This window comes from Peromyscus maniculatus, chromosome 18 (genome assembly GCF_049852395.1).
Source record: "Peromyscus maniculatus bairdii isolate BWxNUB_F1_BW_parent chromosome 18, HU_Pman_BW_mat_3.1, whole genome shotgun sequence".
Lineage (NCBI taxonomy): Eukaryota > Metazoa > Chordata > Mammalia > Rodentia > Cricetidae > Peromyscus > Peromyscus maniculatus.
In genome coordinates this window covers 2,176,718-2,199,239 of record NC_134869.1, presented here as the reverse complement: position 1 = coordinate 2,199,239, position 22,522 = coordinate 2,176,718, and the positions used below count along the sequence as shown (strand labels likewise).

Genomic DNA, 22,522 nt, shown 5'->3' with positions numbered 1-22,522 from the left:
GAACCCCTCCTTGAGGAGTAGTGGAGGAGCTCCCGCCACTGACAGCTGCTGGGAGAGGAGTCAGCTTTCCGAGTGTGCGGCTCCTGAGGGGCTCTTGAGCTCTACCTAAGCATGGCCAGCACCACGTGGACTCAGCGTGCTTTAAAAGGAGCACAGGGACTTGGAGTAGTGTGGGTGAGGGGCTGGAGGAGAGGGAAGGGGGCGGATTAGATTAAAACACTATATGCATGTACAAAATCCTCAAAAGAAGATTCTGAAAGGAAATGCACTGAAATTGTAATAGGGTCTGTGTTTTGGAACCATACAAGGCATCCTTTCTCTTTTATACTTTTCTGAATTTTCCAAATTACACTGAAAATTCTTATTTAATTGTTTCCCCCTAAAGTGAATCATTTATGCCTACTGTTTATTATAGGTCTATGTGCAGTATGGGAAAGGAGCATGTAATAGGCCTTCTAGCACACAGTTACCTAAATGGCTGTGGTGGATAATACTGTCACTATGACAGGATCTAGAAGCACCTGAGACGTAAGTCTCTGGGCACACTTGTGCGCAGCATCTTTCAATATGCTGGGGTCCCAAATCAATAAAAGGATACAGCAAGCTGAGCAGCAACATCCACCATTTGCTTCTCCACTGTGGATGTCATATGACCAGCTGCCTTAAATTCCTGCCACCATCACTTCCTGTCAATGGCAGATCCTATCCTTGATTGTGAGCTAAAATAATTCCTTTCTCCCTTACATTGCTTTTGTGAAGATATTTCATCACAACAAAATGAGTAACTAATACAATGGCTGAGAATGTAGTATAAGCTTCCAGTTTTTGTTTTTACATTAATTAAAATTATTTTGAGGGGTATGTGTATATGTATGTGTAATGTATAGGGGTAGATGTGATGTGTGTGTGTGTATGTATGTGCACAGGTACACACATGGACACCTGTGTGGCGATCATAGGACAACTTTTAGGATTTTTTCCTTTACCCAGTGGGCCCCAGGGACTGAACTCAGTTCATTAAGCATCTGGGAGAGGAGAGCTTTCGATTTTTAAACAAATTTCTTATGAGATCTCATTTGCAAAACCAAACACCAAACTTACAACTTATTTATCATGTCCATAATCCCAGCACCCTGGAGGAAAAATGAATTTGAGGCTGGCCTAAAACAAACTGCCAGGCTCTGTCTCAAATAAAAATAGGAGCTGGGTCAGGGATGGACCTCAGTTGGTAGAGTACTTGCCTAACATGCAGGCAGCCCTGGGCTTAATCCTCAACATCTCATAAGAACTGGGTACGTGGGGGCTGGAGAGATGGCTCAGAGGTTAAGAGCACTGGTTGTTCTTCCAGAGGTCCTGAGTTCAATTCCCAGCAACCACATCATGGCTCACAGCCATCTGTAATGAGATCTGGTGCCCTCTTCTGGCCTGGAGGGATATATGCAAGTAGAACACTGTATACATAATAAATAAATTAAAAAAAAAAAAGAACTGGGTACGTGTCTGTAATCCCAGTACTCAGGAGGTAGAGGCAGGAGATTACATGTAAAGCAGCCTGGGGTACATTAAGACCCTGTCTCATAAAAACCTGGACACATGTCTGTAATCCCAGCACTCAGGAGGCAGAGGCAGAAGGATCTGAGTTCGAGGCCAGCCTGGTCTACAGAGTGAGTTCCTGGACAGCCAGGACTACACAGAGAAACCCTGTCTCAAAAAACAAAGACAAAAAACAAAAAAGGAACCTATTTCAAAAGAAACAAAGGTTCTTGAACTTTAAACAGCACAACAGTTATTAAAACCATTACTTCTCATGCCTATCAATTTCACCTGACCACATAAAAACAACTGCTTGTAAAGAATTATATTTGCTATCAGTTTTCCAGATGCCAAGTTCATTTTCCTAAACAGCACTTTTAAAAGCGCACTGAAGTGAAACGAAAGCATGCACACTCCACAGGTGAAATGTGAGTGACAGGCACGAGCACTCAACTGGACAAACACATCGCACCCAGGAAAAAGGCTCTTCCTACTCTCCCTATAGGGCTACTCTGAACAACTTGAGTTTGAGCTCTTGCTATGGAAGGGTATATTGGTGTCTGCAGAGCTGGGGCATAAAAGATGTTGCTTAGGGGCAAGTGCAAGGACTGCCCCAGGACATGCTGAGTTTTCTTTGCAATAATAACCCGAGAGGAGTCAGAAAACCAGGAAGCAAGGACGCTGAGCACTGTTGCCCCAGCCCTGAGGCCTGGCTAGCAGCAGGGGAGTGGGTCACAGGACCAGAGATCTGGGGTAAACCTCACATGTCACTGGTTTTAAGTAGCGCTTTGTTTTAAAAGTTAATTTAGCATTGTGCAACCACAGCCACATTTCCCTTCACACCTGGCAGGTCCCCCACACCCACTGCATTCACTTCATTCCTATGCCCAAGGTGAACACTACCTTGCATTTTACTGTAAAGCAGTGGTTCTCAACCTGTGGGTCAAAACCCCTTGGCCCAAATGACACTTTTGGGGGGAGGGGCTGCATAAAACCATGGAAAAATACAAATATTTATACTACGATTCAGCATTACAGTAGCAACATTAGTTATGAAGTAGCAATGAAAATAATTTTATGGCTGGGGGTCACCACAAGATGAGGAACTGTATTAAAGGTCACAGCAGTAGGAGGGTTGAGAACCACTGCTCTAAAGGTAACATTAGCATGATGTTGTTTTTCCTGTCTGGCTCAGTGTTTTTGAGACCATACATAGGACACATGTATTAGCATACTGTTCTTTTATAAATAAGATTTCATTGTATGGGCATACTACAAGTAAAGTTGCCATAAACAATCAATTGTTAGCTTTGTGGGGAACACATGTTTTCTTTTGGGAAACTAGTTAGAGATGGGGTTGGGGTAATACAGTAAATTCATGCTTGCTGTAAGGAACATGTAAGGCCTAGGGTGAACAACCCTGGTCAGGAGTGATAAGCAATAGAATGATGTAAGTAAACCACGAATGGAGTAGTGATAAGCTATAAGCTATGTGTGGAAACCCAGCCAGGAAAGAATATAAAAGATGAAGCCTCAGATCCGACCAACAGAGCTCGTCAGGCCCTCGCGCGAGACGACTCTCCTCTGCCAGAGACGTGAGATCCTGTCCCCAGTGCAGACGTGGCTGACCTGAGGAAGGCTGACCCAAGATCCAGAGGAACAGACGTGGCGAGTCTGGACCTGTACACCTGGAGAGGTACTCCTGCTTCCATTTGGAAGACAGGATGAATAGTGCTTGTAATCTTACTGTGTGAATAAATGAGTGTTATACCAAGTCTGAATCCAGAGTGATTATTCCTCCCCCGTAACCGGGGTATGTGCTCGCTACACTTGCTTTTTCACCAACAGCTGTTTCCAAAGCACTGCTGCCATTCTGCACTCACAGCTTGCAGGTTTTCCTCTGTATTTGTTTAGTCTTTTTCACAGTATTAGCATTTCTCCCTACTCTAGCACGTATCCAGGAATCAATCATCTTGCCCCCCAGCTCGCCGGGTAGCTGTTCACTCTACGTGGGTGTGTGTCAGGCACGACCTCACAACACTTTCAATCTGCATTTCTCTGATGAATAATAATGCTGATGAATAGACAGTTTTTAACAGAAAAAGTTACACGAAAAATTAAAACTAAATCAATTTGCTACTAGAAAACAGATGGTGGTTATTTCACTATAAAAACTAAAGTACATTATGACATAATCAGGTCTATAGCTAATTTCCTGAGCATAAAAAAGTGTAAAAACAAAACAAAAAAAATGTCTTGCATTTCAGAGATTAAGAATTTTCCAGTCATTAAAAAAAAAATGTGTCTGCTTCAACTTGCTATGGCATGCTTTGCTGACTCCCAAAGGAGGCCTTACCCTTTCTGAGGAGTAGATGGGAGAGAGAAGGAAGGAGGTGGGGGGAGGGAAGAGGAGGGAGGGAAACTGTGGTTGGTATGTAAAATAAATAAAAAGAATAAAGCAAAAAAAGAAAAAAAAAAGAAAAAGAAAAAGAAAAAAAAAATCCTCCAAAGAGAGCTGCTGTGTAGCTCCGAGGTAGAATACAACCTCAAAGGCCACTGAGAGTCGGCACATGGACGGGCCTTGGGAGGCTCATATGCTAGCAGCCCACAGGAAGGAAGGATGGAAGGACAGACGGGTGCTGGGCATAAAGCGATGGAACCGAAAGCATGTAAGTCTTTTTAAGGGGGGTGGACACCTGACAGGAGAAAGGCCTAACTGTGCCTTAAAAAATTTCTGAAATGATTCTTTGTTTTGAATCTAGTTACTCAGCCTCGTGCGATTTTTTTTTTTGGTTGTAACCCTAGAAAACTAATATGATGACTCAAATTTCTAATATACACTGACTTTTAAAAAATACAGATTAAGGATTTTAGTTATGTTTGTCTGTGTGTCTGCTTGTCTTTCTGTACACAGTGTATGTGCAGGTATCTGAGGAGGATGGAAGAGGGTGTCAGATCCCTGAGGCTGGAGTCGCAGGCAGTTTGTAAGACAGCTGGTGCATGCTCTGGCAACCTGACTTGGGTCCTCTGCAAGAGCAGCAGTGGTTAAGAAATTAACTAAGAAACTAACCAGTATCACAGACAAGACTTTGTAATTAAAACTTATGTGCAAAAGGATGAGGCAGGTATACGATAAATCCTTCAGCTACTCTCGCATCTTTAACATGTTACCAATGGATGTGTATGTGTACCCTTGTGTGGTAATTGGAATGTAATTGGCCCTCAAAATATCATAGGGAGTGGCACTATTAGGAGATGTGGCCTTGCTGGAGTAGGTGTGATCTTGTTGGAGGAAGTGTGTCACTGTGGAGATGGGCTCTGAGGTCTCATATATGCTCAAGATACCACCCAGTGTCTCGGTTTACTTCCTGTTACATGCATATCAACATATAGCAGCTACCTCTCTAGTACCATGTCTGCCTGCATGCCGCCATGTCCCATCATGATGATAATGGACTGAACCTCTATCTGTAAGCAAGCTAGCCTCAATTAAGTGTTTTCCTTTGTAAGAGTTGCCACAGTCATGGTGTCTCTTCACAGCCATAGAAACCCTAACTAAAACAACTTGTATGCATTGCATGCAGTACACAAACAATTTATGATTTTAAAGACAGCTTTGTAAAAAGCAATGCCTGTTCCAAGAAGGTTCACTGAACAGTGCACTGTGTATTACCAAGTACAGAAACCTTTACTTACTTCCACCAGTGCTACAGCTTGGGACGTTTTCTCCAGGAGCATAGCCCATGAGCCCTCCATTCCCGTTAGGATTAGAAGGGACGGATGCGAGAAGACCTAAAGGGAAACATGGTCCCATTACGTTGTGACCACAACAGAATTCAATGATAGCTCCTCAGCTGACAAAGGACTGACATACCTAGCCCTCTGTACCGGGAAAGCTGCTGATAGATCTGCTTCATTCTTTCAATATTCAAACGGCTTGCCTCAGCATGGTTCACCATTGGTTTGGGGTAATTGACTCCTATTAAGCATTTGGCTACCTTCTGGATACCTTCTGGTGCATTCCAAGGATCGTAGATATACTTTGCAGGGAAGCCTCTCAGGACAGGCAAATAACGCCTTTTGGGAGAAGAGAATTTTTTAATGAACTGAGCTTAAGCACATTACAACAAAATACGAACTACGGATGACAGGAAACAAATCAGTATCACTTAAATGATGTGTTTACTCTTCTCATCTCTGCTGCCCATCGAGAATACAAAATACCTTGAATTCAGAGGTGAGCCTGCCTCTGCCTCCCGGGTGCTGGGGTTAAAAGTGTGTGCCACCACGCCCCGCAAGACTAGAGACTACTCCTAAGTGCTGCTGAAGCAGGAAAGCTCTTCCCCGGAGTCCGTACCTGATGTAGTCTCCGTTGGGGTCTGTCCTCCGCCCGAAGCCGACAGGGCAGTAGCAGTGGAAGAACTGCTGGAAGAAGGAGCTACAGGACAGCCACATCCAGCTCCCAGCGTTTATGCTCCAGTCGGCGTCAAGCAGCAGTTCTTCAAAGACCTTCAGAAGTCACAGCGACCAATTAATGTACACACCTGTTTACCCAGAGCAGCATTCTTTTTTTTTTGTTTGTTTGTTTTTCGAGACAGGGTTTCTTTGTGTAGCTTTGCGCCTTTCCTGGAACTCACTCTGTAGCCTAGGCTAGCCTTGAACTCACAGAGATCCGCCTGGCTCTGCCTCCCTCCCGAGTGCTGGGGTTAAAGGCGTGTGCCACCACCACCCGGCCCAAAGAAGCATTCTTAAGGTCACTGTAGATCAACAGTCAAGACAAGAGAATCTGAATAGAACTGTAAAACTAAACATTCCAAAGTTTATGTTCTGTTCGAATCAGCAATTGCAGGAAAAGAATACACTGGAAATACAGTTTTCTGGATAGAATTCACTTCCACAACTGTGGAGGTTTGAATGAGAATGACCCCCACAGGCGAACATGGCGCGCGCACACGCTCGCTCACGCACGCACGCACGCACGCACGCACGCACAAACGTTCTGTAGTTGGTGGAACTGTTTGGGAAGGATTGGAAGGTGTGGCCTTGGAGACAGGGTGTCACTGGCAGTGGGTGTAGGTTTCAAAAGTCCACTCCATGTCCCGGGTGTGAGATCTCCCTCTGCTTCCGACTTGTGGATCAGATGTAAGCTCTTACCTACTGCTCCAGGTCCATGCCTGGCTACCTGCTGCTCTGCTCCCTGCCATGATGGTCACAGATTCTACCACCCTCGGAAACTGTCACCCCAATAAAATGCTTTCTTTTAAAGTTCCTTGGTCATGGTGTTTTGTCATGAGACTAGAAAAGTAGCTAAGACAAAAACCTTGGAAGTGCGATTGTAGGGAGAATAAAAATTACTCAGATCACTGACTTTTAAAGAAGTGGAAGATATTAGTAAATTAAATTTTTTTGTTTTTTGTTTTTCAAGACAATGTTTCTTTGTGTAACAGCTCTGGCTGTCCTGGACCAGTCTTGGTAGACCAGGCTGGCCTCAAACTCAGAGAGATCCACATGCCTCTGCTTTCTGAGTGTTGGGATTAAGGGCATGCGCCACCACCATTGGGCAGTAACCCACTTTTAAGAAAGCAAAAATAGCCAGGCAATGGTGGCGCACGCCTTTAATCCCAGCACTTGGGAGGCAGAGGCAGGCAGATCTCCGTTAGTTCAAGGCCAGCCTGGTCTGGTCTACAGAATGAGTTCCAGGACAGCTAGGGCTACATAGAGAACCTATGCCCCAATAAATAAACAAACAAACAAACAAACAAACAAATAAAACAACTACAACCAAAACAAAACAAAAAAGAAAGAAAGCAAAAATATTACCAAGTAAACCACAAAGAAAAGTCTAGAAGTCTGGTATACTGCAGACAAAGGGAGCATGCCAGTATAAGGTACTATGTAGTTTAATTTCAAATTTTCTGATCTAAGAGAAAATATAACTAAATAATGGATTAGTAAACTTGTTAAATAGGTACTAGGAGATATATGAGATGAAAAAAAATATCCTCAACAATTAAATAACAAAAAACAGGATTAGAAATAGTACTTGAGGAGGTAAGATGGCTCACTGGATAAGGGTACTTGCTGCCAAGCCTGATAACTGAGTACAATTCCCAGAACCCACATGGTGGAATGAACCAACTCTTACAAGTTGTCCTCTGACCTCCACACATCCACTGTGATGCACATGAGTGTATGCAGGCATGTGCATGAACCTGCATGTCTGTATGTGTACGTACACACACACACACACACACACACACACACACACACACACACACACACAAATAAATGTTAATTTTAACAGTCTTGTTTTTTATAAAGAAACAGTCTTAGAATTGGCAAATTTTATGAGGTAGCAACAGGTAAACCATTTGTAAGTCTTATGTATAACTATATGGTGATGTTAGGAAATGTAGCATGCTCCAATGTCTGGTTAAAGGCTTACTAAAAATGGTAAAATGAGGTAAGAGGACTTAGAGCTTAAACTTCATGTCATGGGAACTCACTGTTTCTACGAGCTCATGGGTGAAACTCATCTATAAATATCTATCTATCCAATAAATTCCTTTTCTTACTCTTAAAGACAGGCCTACCATGTAGCCCAGACTGGCCTCGGGTTCCAGATCTTCTCATGTCTATCATGCTGCATGGGATTACAGACCCGCACCACCACCCACGGCCAGTGTGCAGTGTTGAACAGTAATAGTTTTCTTAATGGGAGGCTGGCTTAACCATAGAAAAGACTTTTGGTTAAACAATTTAACTAGCTCCTGTCTGAGTTTAACGCCTTGCTCTCAAAAACTGTCTCTCCATTGTGGGCATCATATACTTTATCCACTGAAAGGCCAAACTACAAAACAGACAAGTGCCCCACCCCCACATCCCACCCCGCCAACCTCTTCCCCATCTCAGCCTGCAGCCCAAGACGGACTTCTCTTTCCTGGGCCTCCCAGGCTGCTCACATTTCAGACAGGCACTAGCCCACCTAGGTGTAGGGCAGACTTCCAGATGCTTCTGTCACAGCTACCTTAGTCAGAACACTCACCTTCATCCCTTCTTCCCAACTGATCCACAGGTCACCACGTGTTAGGAAACACGCAACCGCATGTCTGGCTAAATGGTGGATCCAGCCCTCCTGCCGCAGCTGCGTCATGATGGCGTCGATCCATGGAAAGCCTGTCCGGCCTTCTGCCCATTTGGCCAGAGCCTCGGGATTCTTATCCCATGGGATCTGAACACAGATGGGGTTCCCTTCCATTTTATCAAAGCGTGGGTTGTTTGTTGCTGCTGTATAGAAAAATTCACGCCACAGAAGTTGCCCATAAAGAGAAAGGGGAGGAGAACTATTTTTCTTTACCTGCAATTAAAAAGCATAGAAGTATTATCAGAAAAAAATATTAAAAGTTATTTCAAAAAATATGCTCTAACTTCAGATAATACCTTTTTGTAGAGATCTGTTAGTTTGAAATAAAATAGCCGACATGATAAACAACCAAATCGGAGATAAGGACTGAGTCCAGTTGGGCTTGCAAGCAGGGAATTTGCGTTCATTCGAGGTCTTTCAAAGTTTGCCACCCAGGCCTGGAAACACAGAGACGATCACATTAACTTCTTCAATCATGTTAAGAGTGTCCAGAATTATGCTAGTGAGACAGCCCTGCAGTTTGTAAAAGTACCTGCCACCAAGCCTGAAGACATGAGCTCAACCCCCCAGCAGCCCTGCACGGAAGGAGAGAACCTACCCTGTGCCATGCGTATGCTGCCCCCCCCCCCCCACATACACTGGGTTCAAAACAGAATTTGAAAAGTCACGGACCTTGAGGAATATGTTATTATTCCAGCTACAAAGTTCTGATTTAGTAAGTTTAGAAAGGGACTTAAAAGGTGAGTTTCCTTTTGTTGAAGCGATCCATGTGCAACATGCTCTCATGTGGATTAAATGACCTTCAGATTCCCAGCATCAAGCATGAAGCACCTTCCATGTGTCTCTTTGAACACGGAGGTAAAAGTGGAATACAACTCCGCCCTATCCACTGTTGCCTTTCCCAAGATTTCAGATGCTTACAGCATCTGATAGTTGGAAAACAGTAAAAGGAAACTTCCACAAGTAACCTATGGGTTCCACACAACTTATTACAGTATACATCATAACTCTTCTATTTTACCATTAGTGACTGCATTAATCCTGATGTGTCTAACTTACAAACAAGCTTATTAAAAGTGATCTGAGGGTATATGGGTGAGGGTCATCAGTAAAAGGGGTTTTATAAAGGGGGGTAGATAAACATGAACAATACATGTGTGTCTTGTTAATTTGTATAATCAGTAAGTGTTAACAGTAATAATAACAAAATAAATAAGTGAAATTACACCATAACCTAGCCATAAAGGACACACACAGTAAATAAAGGGATTTGCATTATTATCTGTTTTCAGGAGTGGCTGGAGTCTTGGACAGGGGAGCATTACTATAGGTACAATCGTGCTCTAGCTCCAGTTATGGTCAGCTGATATAGGTGGGAAGAACAGAAGCAACACCATGCAACAGGGGACATAATCAGAGGAAGGAAAAGGCATTTCAATGGTGACTGACGGTGACTTCACAGCTGTCAGATTCGTGCTGCTGTTTTAACCATTCCATTCCTGTCAGTCTTTTTCCCACGCTTGTGCTTTGTTTTACAGCCTGTGGGTAAGGCGCCCTGGATGTGCCTGATGTCATGTAAACAAGACTGACATCATTTCCGACGGTTCATCTGGCAGTGTGGGCAGGGGACATATCTGCACAGTACCTTTCTTTCCAAATGCCTTTCCAGACGGGTGAGTGCTTCAGTTTCTCCTCCTGGCCACACTGCAGAGGACAAGCCATCTGTATCAAAGCCTGAGGGGAAAGAGAGAAGAGAACCAACACCATTACTGTCATTACTATGATACAGAAATCATTTTGTATCTGACCCCATATCTCTGAGAAAAAAAAAAAAAAGCACAAAATACATCTCTACAGGCTTATACTGGCCTACACAGGACTGCACAGAACTACAGGGCTGCAAAGGCCCACACAGGCCCACACAGGCCCACACTGGCCCACACTGGCCCACACCGGTCTCACCCAACGTGAGACTCCTACCCCAGAGACCACAGTTCAGCTCTTATCTTCAGGATGCACATCTTCACACAACAGCGGAATATACACATTTTACAGAATATACAAAATATTTAGATTATTAGGTTTTTCCTTTATTTTCCTCTTTACTTTTCTTCCAATAAAAATACATTAGAAGTAAAATTTCCCAAGTGATTTATGATTATTATCTCTTTTAAAATATATTTTTAAATTATTTGAGAGTGTCATACAATGTATTTTGATCATTCTCACTTTCCTTACCTACCCCCTAAAGCTTCCCTGACCCACCCATCCTGACTTTGTGTTCTTTTTTGTTTTTCTTAACAACCCATCGGGTCCACTCTGTGCTACCCATATATTCTGGGTGGATTATTAACCTCTAAGCACCATATTTATAAAGATTTGTACCCACCTAGCTCTTCCAGAGAAGGGACTCCGTATTTCTCATCATGGTCATCAGACAAAGGGGTCATGCACTTTCCTATCACATCTGAAGTGATGGTCTCTGCGGGCATCTCCAATGGCTCCATTTTGCTGACAAGAGTCTGGAATCTTTTATAAGTTAGAGGTGGTTGTCCACCATTGAGTTCTATGATCCTATTACAAGAGCGAGTGAGACAGAGTCAGTAAATGACAACACACTCAAAAAGGCGTAGTCACAAGATTTATTAAGACCTTTTGAATGTTAGCTTCTGATATGACTGAAAAATGTGTTCAAAATAGTTAATGAATCTAAAAATCATTCTCTTGAATTCTTAGATATCTACGGTGTATCAAATAATACAGTATGCAAATATCAAAACATTGACATCAAGTACTTAGAACTACGAATAAAAAATAATAGTGGTTCAACCAGCCTGCAGGTTGTGTCGATAAAAACACACATAAATGGAGAAGTGAAAACTGAACTAGTTCAAGGAGTCTCAGGTATCAAGAAAACTAAATTGCTAGTAATTACAGCAAGAGATAATCCAGTAAAAACAAAATTTGCTGTGTGTATTTGAGGTCCACACCACGAGGCTACAGAAAACAATCAGATAATCGCCATACTGAAAAGCAGACGAGCACGTCTGGAGTCTGGTATTGTTTCGTGGCTTGAATAGTCAAAATCTACTTGTGTAGCCAAACTTCCAAGTCATCGGCATCTCGTCAACTACAGCCTTATGTGTGCCTCCATCTCCAGACATTCTCACCTGTGTGCCTGCTCCTCCTGTCTCTCTTCTCTGCCCCCATTTCCTCACCAGCCTTCACTAGGACTGCACTGCTGCTTGCTCCTGGGTGTGCCCTTGTTAAAGACTTCAGCGAGGTTTGTCCATCGCACAGGAGCAACCCCATCTGAGGTTCTGTGGTTTCAGTTACTTGTGTTCACTTGTGCTGTACAAATATTATGTCTAGACTCATGGAACTTATTGTAGCATACTGGTTTAACTGTTCAATACCATTGTTAACTTCCTACAATTTATAGTTTACAAACCAAGCTTTATCATGGTGTAATATTTAGACAGACAGTGCAGTATACACAGGGTTCTAAGTAATTGGTGGTTTTGGGCATCCACCAGGACTTTGGAATGTCACCCTCATGAATAAAAAGGAAAATACTCAGGATATATGCACCCCAAATTCTGAATCATTTAGATTTAAGTACGTTATGTAGTTATTGCCGACCCCTAGATACCTCAATCTAGTCATACTTCTAGGAAAAGAGCAGCCAGCAGCATTTCCAAAGGTCTGCATTAAGTCTAGACACTGTTTCAGAATAATTATGCCTTTTCATTCCAGCTATTTGCTTACAATTACAGGTTAAATCCAGTTTTGTCATTGGTTAAATAAATTAGCCAAGATGACATAACTGATAAAATTGCTAATCAAGTATCTCTCTATCCCAAACATTATGTATTTTTCTTTATACCTTATATATTGATTATTGACTACGTTTACAGAAAGAAACCATCAGGAAAGCTAGTCTCCTTGCTGTAAGTAAAGTTTGTTTTGGTTTAGTGTCTTGAGATTACACACAGGACTAAAATGAATTTTGCTGAATGCAATGATGCTCCAAAGACACTGTCAAGTGTCTGCTAATTATCTACGAGCAAACTCACAGAAAACATTTTAACATAACATATAAATATGACAGCCTTTAGTATATACTCACAATCCACCCAACAAAACCTAATTTTACAACACAGCTAAGTCTCCCACTTAGAAGCAAGTTCTATTATCCTATTTTGCCTCATTGAAATTGGTAAACTAGAAGGCACATTTTAATACCAAAAGGGCCTAGCAGTTCTAGGTTAATAACAAGGTAAGACATTTGTTTGAATCAAATCATAATTTTATTCATCCACTTGCAAACAGAAGTCAATTTGGTTTGTTACTTATAGAATTAGTTTTGTTATTGGTAAAATGTGTAACTAATTTAAAAGGTAAATTATTTAATAGGTACATAAGTTGTATGCCAAAAGTTTCTGTGAATGTACACGGCTTATAAACTTCCTGAACTCTTAGTGCATATTACTTCCTAAACTCAATTTGGCCATAGAATCTTTGCTGTTTCAATAAACATGCCGGCAGACAGGGCATGCTACCATGGTTCAGAGGACTCTAGCTGGGCAGTCATATTACTTCGGTTTTCATCTCATCTAATAAAAGGACAAACTAGTATACACATAACATAATCACACAAAACATATCAAAGTAAATTATGGGCATGTGTCAAACAAGCTGTAAATTTAAAAATACTGACAGCCCAGAAAGGCAACAGTGGGCTGAGTTAGTAGTTGAATAAAAATATGTAAACAGCATTTCTTAGTTTAAAACTGAAATGGTAAATATTTTTATCTTATGCCCTATGTCTACAATTTTGGTATTACAACTGAGTGAATAAAAATCATAGCAGCTAAGCAAAATGCTAAGGGCTTGGTATATACCCATTTAATTCTTCTACAATTCTGATTCTCTATTATTTCCATTTTATAACCTTACTCAACTATGTACTTAAAAATGTCTAAGATAGCAAATGTCATTCTGTATTTTCTTGTACTAGAAGGCACAGCCTTACTTGTCCAGGTCGTACAGTGTGTGTGAAATGCGCACGATGACTTCCACTCCAGCCTCCGTGGCCAGCTTTTTGATAGCTGCATCTCGTTCCTTCCCAAAAGGCTCAGAATCATACTCAATGGAAAGTTTAGTAATGTTCCACTCCTAAAACAAGACAAAAGAGGGGTAACAAAACATCACAACTTTATGTTCTTCTTATGAAGTCTACATCAAACAATTATACATAAACCAAATTTTAAATATGCAGGTGGAAAATATACAACCTGTCAATGTGGAAATATGCAAATGACAAATGTATGCTAATTAGATTTCAGGCACTGTGCCAGGCCTGAAAAAAAATCTAGGAACACACTTAAATGTACTCTTTTTACTGAAGTGCTTAGGCAGCATTTCTTTCAATTACTTACCTTCTTTAATTCTGAATGAAACCCACCTCCATTTGGCACTTTGCAGATAAGGTTATTATTTTTTCTAAAAAAGGGGCATGCTCAGGTTGATGGAGACAGAACACGTGAACTTATGCCTGCTGATTCTAAGAACTGCTCTTTAAAAAACCTTAGCTGATATGGTATGAACTGTTTCGCTTAGAATGACTTATTTCGGACTATTAAAAATGTTGACAGTGAACATTTTTAATGGGCAGTGGTGGTGCATGCCTTTAATCCCAGCACTTGGGAGGAAGAGACAGGCAGATTTCCAAGTTCTAGGCCAACCTGGTCTATAAAGTGAGTTCCAGGACAGCTACTCAGAGAAACCCTGTCTTAGAAAAAAAAAAAAAAAAAAAAAAAAAAAAGTTGACAGCAGAAAACTTGGAACCAGCAGTAAAAACAGCAACTATTGACTGTTGTTATAGAAATAACTTACATCTCTTTACAGTTATTATAAATCAGGAAACTATGGCTTAAGAGAATTAAATGATTTTCTCAGGACAGTAGTCAAGTTTTGATTTCTAAGATCCATTCTGATTTATTCCAAAAAGGAACAGAAATCCTATAATCCTACTATTATTTAACTGATTAAACGATACCACATTGTAATGACCAAAGAAAGGTGTTACCAATGGTGCACTGTACATTATACATTTTGCAGCTGATTACCTTTCATAAAGATTTTAATTTTTTTTTTTTTAGTGTGTGTGTGGGGGTGCCATGGAAACCAGAAGAAGGTATCAGATGTTCGGGAGCTAGAGTTATAGGCCATTGTGAGCTGTCTGATGAGCCATCTTTCTAGCCCAGTATATACATTTAAAGCATATTTGGGCATTTATCCTATTTTCCTAGAAATAAATCCTTGAGAGAAAAAAGATGGATTACACATAAGCACATGTAAAGCTTAGATGGCTGGGCACAGTTATATATTTATATTCAGCTGCTCTGATTTATATTCCCATCAGCACTACCCTAGAGTGATTGCCAGCTGTATATATTAGTTATCTTTTAAAGATGTCTTTGAAACTACTAGGAGAAAAATAAATCATTTATTGAAGTTCTGAAATGTAACAACAGTTAATAATTGTTTACCTTCAAGAAGAACTGAGAAGAGAAAATATTTATTTTGCTGTCTTGTTCATATTTGCTAGTACAAATGTGCTATTTTTGAAATTTAAGAATAAAATGTAAATGAAAGTAGAAAACATCGTGTATACATATTTAAGCATTTGTTTCATGCTGAGGTGTACAGGACTGAACGCTGAGATTCGCCTAGAGAAGACTGCTCACTTTGTAGACACACTGCTCCCCTAGCCTGCAGCATGTGGTAGTGAGCAGAAAGTATGGAGCACAGTGAGCCCCACGCATCACGGCTTCTGGTGTGCGCTTCTGTGCACTGTGTCCAGTGTGCTCTATATTCTGTTCTAACGGTGTGGCTTCTCAGAGCTCCTTGTAATTTAACAGCAGCAACCCTTTACTGTGTGAGTCACCAAGAACTCTGCCCAACAAGTATCTTGCAATTAGTTTTATGTATTTTTTGAGAAATAATATTTTAGATGTTAAGTGTTTGAGGTGAGTCAATAAATAATACTCCCTGCTATTTTTGCTTTTTGAGTTCAGGCACATAAGTCAGAGAGCTAAAGGTAAAAATATAAGCAGCATTATTAGTAAAGCCTAATTGGAGAAAATATTACTAGGTTTAAGGATAAGTCAATTTGCTGATAGTTCACTACTGAACTGGACAGCAGTACTTCACATTACTCTGTTAATCACAAGAAGCACCTCCCTTACATTATGGGCTGTCTGTCGCGCTAAGAGAGTATACAGAAGGAGAGGATAAAATATATGTGGAAGAGAAAAGGAACTGTTTGAGCCATGCTCACCCAGTTCTTTCTCCTAAACTCATCAATACGTCATTCATTTCCTCCCTGGGAATGAATTAGTGAACATTTCTCTATAAGAAAACCTGAAAAGCCAGGGAGAAGAACATTCCCTGAACATCAAATGTATTAATTCACACACCAACTTTTCCTAGGAAGCTCATTCTCTGAAATATCCTTGTGAAGAACAACCAGCAATGGCCACTGAAAACACCTAAGTCACAGCAGCCAGCAAAGGAGAATGCTTACAGTGTCCAGCTCACGTCACCATGCAGGACACAGAGGGGTCGGTGCTTGCCGATGCTTCCCAGGGCGTCTCTATTTCACTCATCTCCAGTCCTTTACGGTCTCCTTTCCTCTACTTCATGACTGGCTTAATTTATTCCTTTTCCATCTTTAAGGTGACAAATTAGTTCTTTGTCTCCTTCCTTTCTATAATAATATTGACAACTATGAACTTTCCGAATATTGCTGGGGGGGGTATACTTATTTGGTAATTTCTTGCTACTTATTTTGAATTTAATTCTGTTGAAGTCAGAGAATGGAATTTGTGAGACTTCAACTGTTTGTACTTTTCTGATATCTATTTTATGAGTGAGTGTGGTCCATTTTGGTGAATGTTTTCTGTGCATCAGAAATGCATGTCTATTCTGTAATTCCTGGACATCCTGTTCTACAAATACCAGTTACAAAAATCTGACTGATGACATATGAATAGATCCAAAGGAGTTCTTCGTAACTGGCACTTTAGTACAAATTTCTTTATGTAACTGAAGAAAAAAATCAGAACAAATAAGGCTCGCTCTCTGTGTGTGTATTCACGCACCTATATTACGTTAATTAATGAATGCATTTTAGCACGTGCGTGAGAGAGCGCATGTCTTAACGCCCATGGAGGTCAGAGGGCAGCTGCAGGAGTCAGTTTTCTCCTGTCACCATGTGAGTCCAGAGACCAAACTCCAGCTGTCAGATCTGGTGACAAAGGCCTCTCCCTGTGGAGCAGCTCACTGACTCTGTGCAAGGCAGCTTGATACAATAAAAGGCTATTCTACCCAGAAGAAAATTTAAAAAAAAATACGGATTTAAATTTATTTTTATTTTATGTGTATGAGTATTTTGCCTGCATGTAAGTTTTTCACAATGCATGCCATGTCCTCAGAGGCCAGAAGAGGGCACTGGATTCCCTGGAACAGGAGTTACAGATGATTATGAGTTGTTATGTGGGTACTAGAAACCAAATTCAGGTCCTCTGGAGAATAGTAAATATCTTACTCACTGAACCCTCTTTCCAGTCCCAGTGTGAAAACCCAACACAGTACAAGAGAAAAAGTTTGTTTAAAAACAAAATAAAAACCTTGGTATTTGTAACAACCCAAATCTTTGAAGACATTTTACTCATACCAAATAGACTTAAGAGACAGACTGGGGAGGCAGAGGCAGATGGATCTGAGTTTAAGGCCAGCCTAGTCTACAAGAGTTCCAGGACAGCCAGGGCTACACAGATAAACCCTGTCTTGAACATCCAGGGAAAAAAGCCATTTAAACAAATGCTGTATCAAACAGCTGCAGCATAGGCAGATATATAGCTAGGAAGTGTCTGTGCAGTTAAATAGGAAGGGAGAACATAAAAGGACTGATGGGAAAATCAGTGTCTGAGATGCTTAAATGAGCTAACTGTATGATCTCAGGCAATTCGTTAATCTCAACTAGACCAAGCTTTCCACTTGAGAAGTTTTCACTGGAGTAAGACCAAGAGATCAGTAGGATTCTATCAAATCAAATCAAAACAAACCCCCAATACTCTAACTCTCTATATATTACTGGTAAAAGGTCAGTGCCATACTCCTTTGACCCAGGAAGCCCTTGCCTTACTTTTCCTGTTGCGGTGATAAAGCACTCTGACGCCAGCAACTTAGGGAGGAAGGGTTTCCCGGCTCACAGTCCCTGGACGCCTGTTTAATCACATCACCCACAGTCAGGACGCAGAGAGGGGTGAACTATGCTCCTTCTCAGCTCCCCTTCTCCATTCACAGTCCAGGATCCCAGCCAAGAAACGGTGTCCCCACAGTGCATGGATGGGTCTTGCCACCTCAATTCACACAGTCAAGACAACTCCCCCTCCGTTATGTTCAGAGGCCCATCTCCCAGGTGTTTCTAAATATCATCAGATTGACAATGAAGATGAACCATCTCTGCTCTCTTAAAAAAAATACCTCACACACACACACTCAAAAAAACCATCAATGTGGACAAGGAGGTTCACTGGCAATACCTAAAGTATTAGCAAGAGGCCTAAGGGAAGAATAACTAAACATTCAGTAGAGAACCAGCAAAAGAAATTATAATACACCTACACATGTTAGTACTATAGAGCCATATAAAAGACTCAGGAAATAATGTGAAATGTCCTCCAACATATGAATAAAGCACAGAACAGAAGACTGTGTATGTGTTCTCATTTGACTGCTAAAGCAGAGAACAATTGACACACACATGAGTGTCTAAACACACATAAATTCTTGTTCACACATAGGATATTTCTATTTGCATACACAAGAAATGTAAATAGCTACTGCTTTGCGGGAGAGAGAACTAACAGTCTGAGGTCAAAGAAGGAACTTTTCATTTTAAGCCTTTCTAATGTCTAATTTTACTATTAGCACTGTCACTAAAGAAAGGTCACAGGTTTTTTAATTAAAAACACTGTTTCCTCTGGGCAGCACAGTAGAGCTGATCCTGTTGACAGGGGCGCTGGTGAGCCAGCCTCAAGAATGTGAGCATGGGAGAGCTGACCCCGCTCCTCACCTGCATGCGCCCCAGCCTCCCTTGGCCAGCAAGAGACCTGGCCTTGCCCCCTCATTGGCTGCAGCACTTGGCAGAGCTGGCCCTGGTGGTATGGGTGCAGGTGAGAGCTGGAGAACGGGCTGCCCCAGCTACCTGCTGCACTGGTGAGTCAGCTGGGGCAGTGCTGGAGAGCTCACCCTGATGGCGAGGATGAGGGAGGGCTGGAGGGCAGACCAACCCAGCTACCATCCAGGCCCAGAACCAGGGCTGGGAGTTGGCCACCCCACCCCCCACCCCCTCTGTGAACTGCTGGAGCATGTGAGGGGGCCAGTCCCGCAGACCCACAGCTGTAGGACCTCCATGACACAGGACATCCAGGGGGAGCCCCAGTGAGGACTCAGTACTGATGGGGTAGCAGAAGCCAGAGGCCTCGAACCAGACCAATGACTCACTGCAATGAACACTTGCAAGGAAAGATGTGTGGAGGAAAGGGTGTACTCTGTGACTCACTGTGCCACACTCCAGCTTCCATGCCAAGATTTTTTTTTCTTTCAACTTTTCTTTTCTTTTGAGGGAGAGGCTGAAATGGCAGAGGGCGGATACAAAGGGACGGGGAGATGAATGGGATGCATGACGTGAAAACCACAAAGAAGCAGTAAAAAGTCAAAACTTATTACTTCCTATGCTTTTGCTAAAAAAGGCCTTATTTACCAAATACTTTATTTTCTCTGGCAAAGATTATTATTTATGCATATATTTTTCAAATTACCTTGAAAAGCCTGGGAAACACATCAGCTGGCTGTCCACGAATCACAAACAGACGAGAATTTAATTTTCGTAGATTGGAATCAAGATCCTCAAGACACTGAAGCAAAAATCTAGAGAGAAAATATTATAGATCTTAAGATATATATTTAAAAGGTATAAAATATCAAAATAATTAAATGAACTAGTTTCATTGTTCAAACCTGATAAAATGAAAAATTTCTTATAGAAAAAAAAAAGCCACTTTGAAAAATCTAGAAAATCTTTTATTGGGAAAAATGGAGACATTCTACTTGGTAGTTTTGGATATCTGAATAATTTAAGAATCTGGGGTGTGGTGTGGTATCATGGTGTGGTGTGGTAGGGTGACATGGGGTGGGGTGTGTAGTATGGGGTGGTGTGGTGTGGTGCTATATACCAGTAAACAGAGCATTTGAGAGATGACTGTAGGGCCACAAAAGACCCTGACACAGAAAACAAAGAAGCAAAAGGAGCAAAAATGAGTACTTTTCTAGAGGATATTGCAATCACCTAAGAGAAGCCAGAATGTACTTTTTAAAATCTAATAAAGTTTCTAAAATAAGAAAAAGGTCCGGGCAGTGGTGGTGCATGCCTTTAATCCCAGCACCCAGGAGGCAGAGCCAGGCGGATCTCTGTGAGTTCTAGGCCAGCCTGGACTACAGAGTGAGTTCCAAGAAAGGCACAAAGCTACACAGAGAAACCCTGTCTCGAAAAAACCAAAAAAAAAAAAAAAAAAAAAAAAAAGAAAAGAAAAAGAAATAGATAGATGCTAAATCATATGGCATTAATTCGTGACTGTAGAGAATACTAATTTGAAACAAACAAAGGTTTCATGGAGTGGGTGGGACTACACAGACTTTTTCAGTGAAGTAAGCAGAAATAAAGTTTACATATGACAGACATCTGGGAAAATTCTGGAGCAGTGGGGAAGACTCCTTACTGTGCATCTTCTATTGTGAGGAAACAATTTCCCAGAATACGTCCAAAAGGGATGCCTACTCTGGAGAGTTCAATCTTACTGTCCAGCTAATTCCATCCAGATTCTGTTCCTCTCAGCTGGGCAGATCACACTTTGTCTCTACTTTGTTTCTTCTATGTTCCTCAGTTAAAGTTTCTTATTTGTTTGCTTTTCCACAAGCTACATCCTCACTGAGAAGTAACTGCGAGGAATAAGCTTAGTGGAAAGAAAAAACATATTGCAGAAACACATGATACAGTATGCTAACCAAAAGCTAAATGGAGCCATGTTGAGTTATCATAGCAGCCACATGCCCCTTTCTCCAATGGCCAGCAGTCACCATCCCAACACAGACCAGAACATTCCTATCACTGCAAGGTTACACCACACAGTGCTGTCCTGAAGGCTGCTGAGTCTAGAGATTAGCTTGTGTTCTTTGTCCACTCTCATGCCACCAATACTTCAAAGTCTTGCTGATGTCATTAATAAGTATACTAGTTACGTTTGACATGTTTCCTCTTTAGTAACCTCTCCATAGCTTTGATTGTCACAGGGATATATCCATGTAGACAGGAATGGTAGAACACTCTTATCATTTCATCTTAGGAAGTCTCATGGTGTTGTAACACCTGAACCCTACCCCAACTCACTACTACAATAGCTATCTATCTATTTTGAGAGAAGGCTGCTGTTAGTATATGCACAGTGATACAAAAACATCTGCGGTTCATAATATTATCCACAAATATTCATAATCTAGTAAGTGAGAAGGGTTTATGGGTAGTCATGTAATTTCATGTGTTTTCTTAGCAAGATTTCTTTGGGGATTGAGGGGACATGGTCTTGTGTAGTTCAGGCAGGCTAGCCTTAAACTTGCTGTTAAGTCAAGAATGGTTTCTGATCCTGAGTGCTGGGATTCTAAGTATGTGCCACCATGATAAGTTTCTTTATATGGTGCTAAAAATTGAATCCAGCACGTGAGGCAAGTACAAGTATTCTATCAATTCAGGTACAGTCACAGCCCCAAAAGGGATATTTTATTTTTTTAGATAATGGTTAAAGATTATTTATTATTGTGTGTATGTGGCTATGTCAGTAGATATTCACGTTTGTGTGTGTGTGGGGAGTGTGCCTGTGCATATCCACAGGGGCAGAAAAGGGTGTAGTGCCCTTCTCTAAAACTCTCCACCTATTCCTTTGAGGCAGGGTCTCTCCCTGAACCTGGAGCTCACATTTATCTCTGCGATAGTGGCAGCTAGCAGGCACCAACAATCTTGTTTTTGTCTCCCTGAAGCACTAGCATTACTGGTACTTGGGGGGCACCAGGCTTGTTATGTGTTTGCTAGGATCTGAACTCTGGTCTTCACAATTGAGCAGTAAGTGCTCTTAACTACTGAGCCATGTCTCCAACTCACCACTCCCCAAGGTATATTTGAGATATCTTAGATGTAATAAAGATCATCAAAGAATTTTTTGATTAAAAAAAAAAGGAACGAACTAGTTTACTTAAGTAGAAACAGCACAAAACTCAAATGTCCTGTAGAGACAATCCAAGGCAGAAGTAATCTCTAATCACTGAATCCACATTTTCTACAAAAACTGGAATAAGAGTTCTTCATACTGAACTTAATGGTGGCATATATAAGCGGTAAGGTGGGAAAAGAAAGAAAAATACCAAAAGGATATAACTAATTCATAAGATGAATAACCAAGTCTAGATTAACATCATATGTGTGAATTCATATTCACACACCCACAAGAACACATCATAAACTTGTAGATACCACAAACACAGAAAAAACTATATGTGTATTTCTTTGGTTAAATAAAATTTATACTGTATGTATCAATTTATGTTAAGCTGTGCATAAGAAAATAACTGGAAAGTTACTTACCAGGGTACTTATTATATCTACCCCTGAGGAATAGTTTTGGACACAGATAAAAAAGCACTGATCTCAAAAGTGATTCCAGC

The 22,522-nt window shown here is 41.2% G+C and overlaps 1 protein-coding gene across 2 annotated transcripts in view; it reads right to left on the bottom strand.

Annotated features, from left to right (window-relative positions):
* Cry1 (cryptochrome circadian regulator 1) overlaps positions 1-22,522 on the bottom strand; it is a 52,670-nt gene that overhangs the window by 5,707 nt on the left and 24,441 nt on the right. For both annotated transcript variants that reach the window (XM_006986962.4, XM_076554453.1), the window contains exons 2-10: positions 19,573-19,681; positions 13,713-13,855; positions 11,067-11,251; positions 10,323-10,411; positions 8,974-9,114; positions 8,579-8,890; positions 5,891-6,042; positions 5,408-5,610; positions 5,230-5,325 (exon numbers count right to left, since the gene is read on the bottom strand). In XM_006986962.4, the coding sequence (XP_006987024.1) occupies positions 5,230-5,325; positions 5,408-5,610; positions 5,891-6,042; positions 8,579-8,890; positions 8,974-9,114; positions 10,323-10,411; positions 11,067-11,251; positions 13,713-13,855; positions 19,573-19,681 (1,430 nt within the window). The remainder of the gene's footprint in view (positions 1-5,229; positions 5,326-5,407; positions 5,611-5,890; positions 6,043-8,578; positions 8,891-8,973; positions 9,115-10,322; positions 10,412-11,066; positions 11,252-13,712; positions 13,856-19,572; positions 19,682-22,522) is intronic.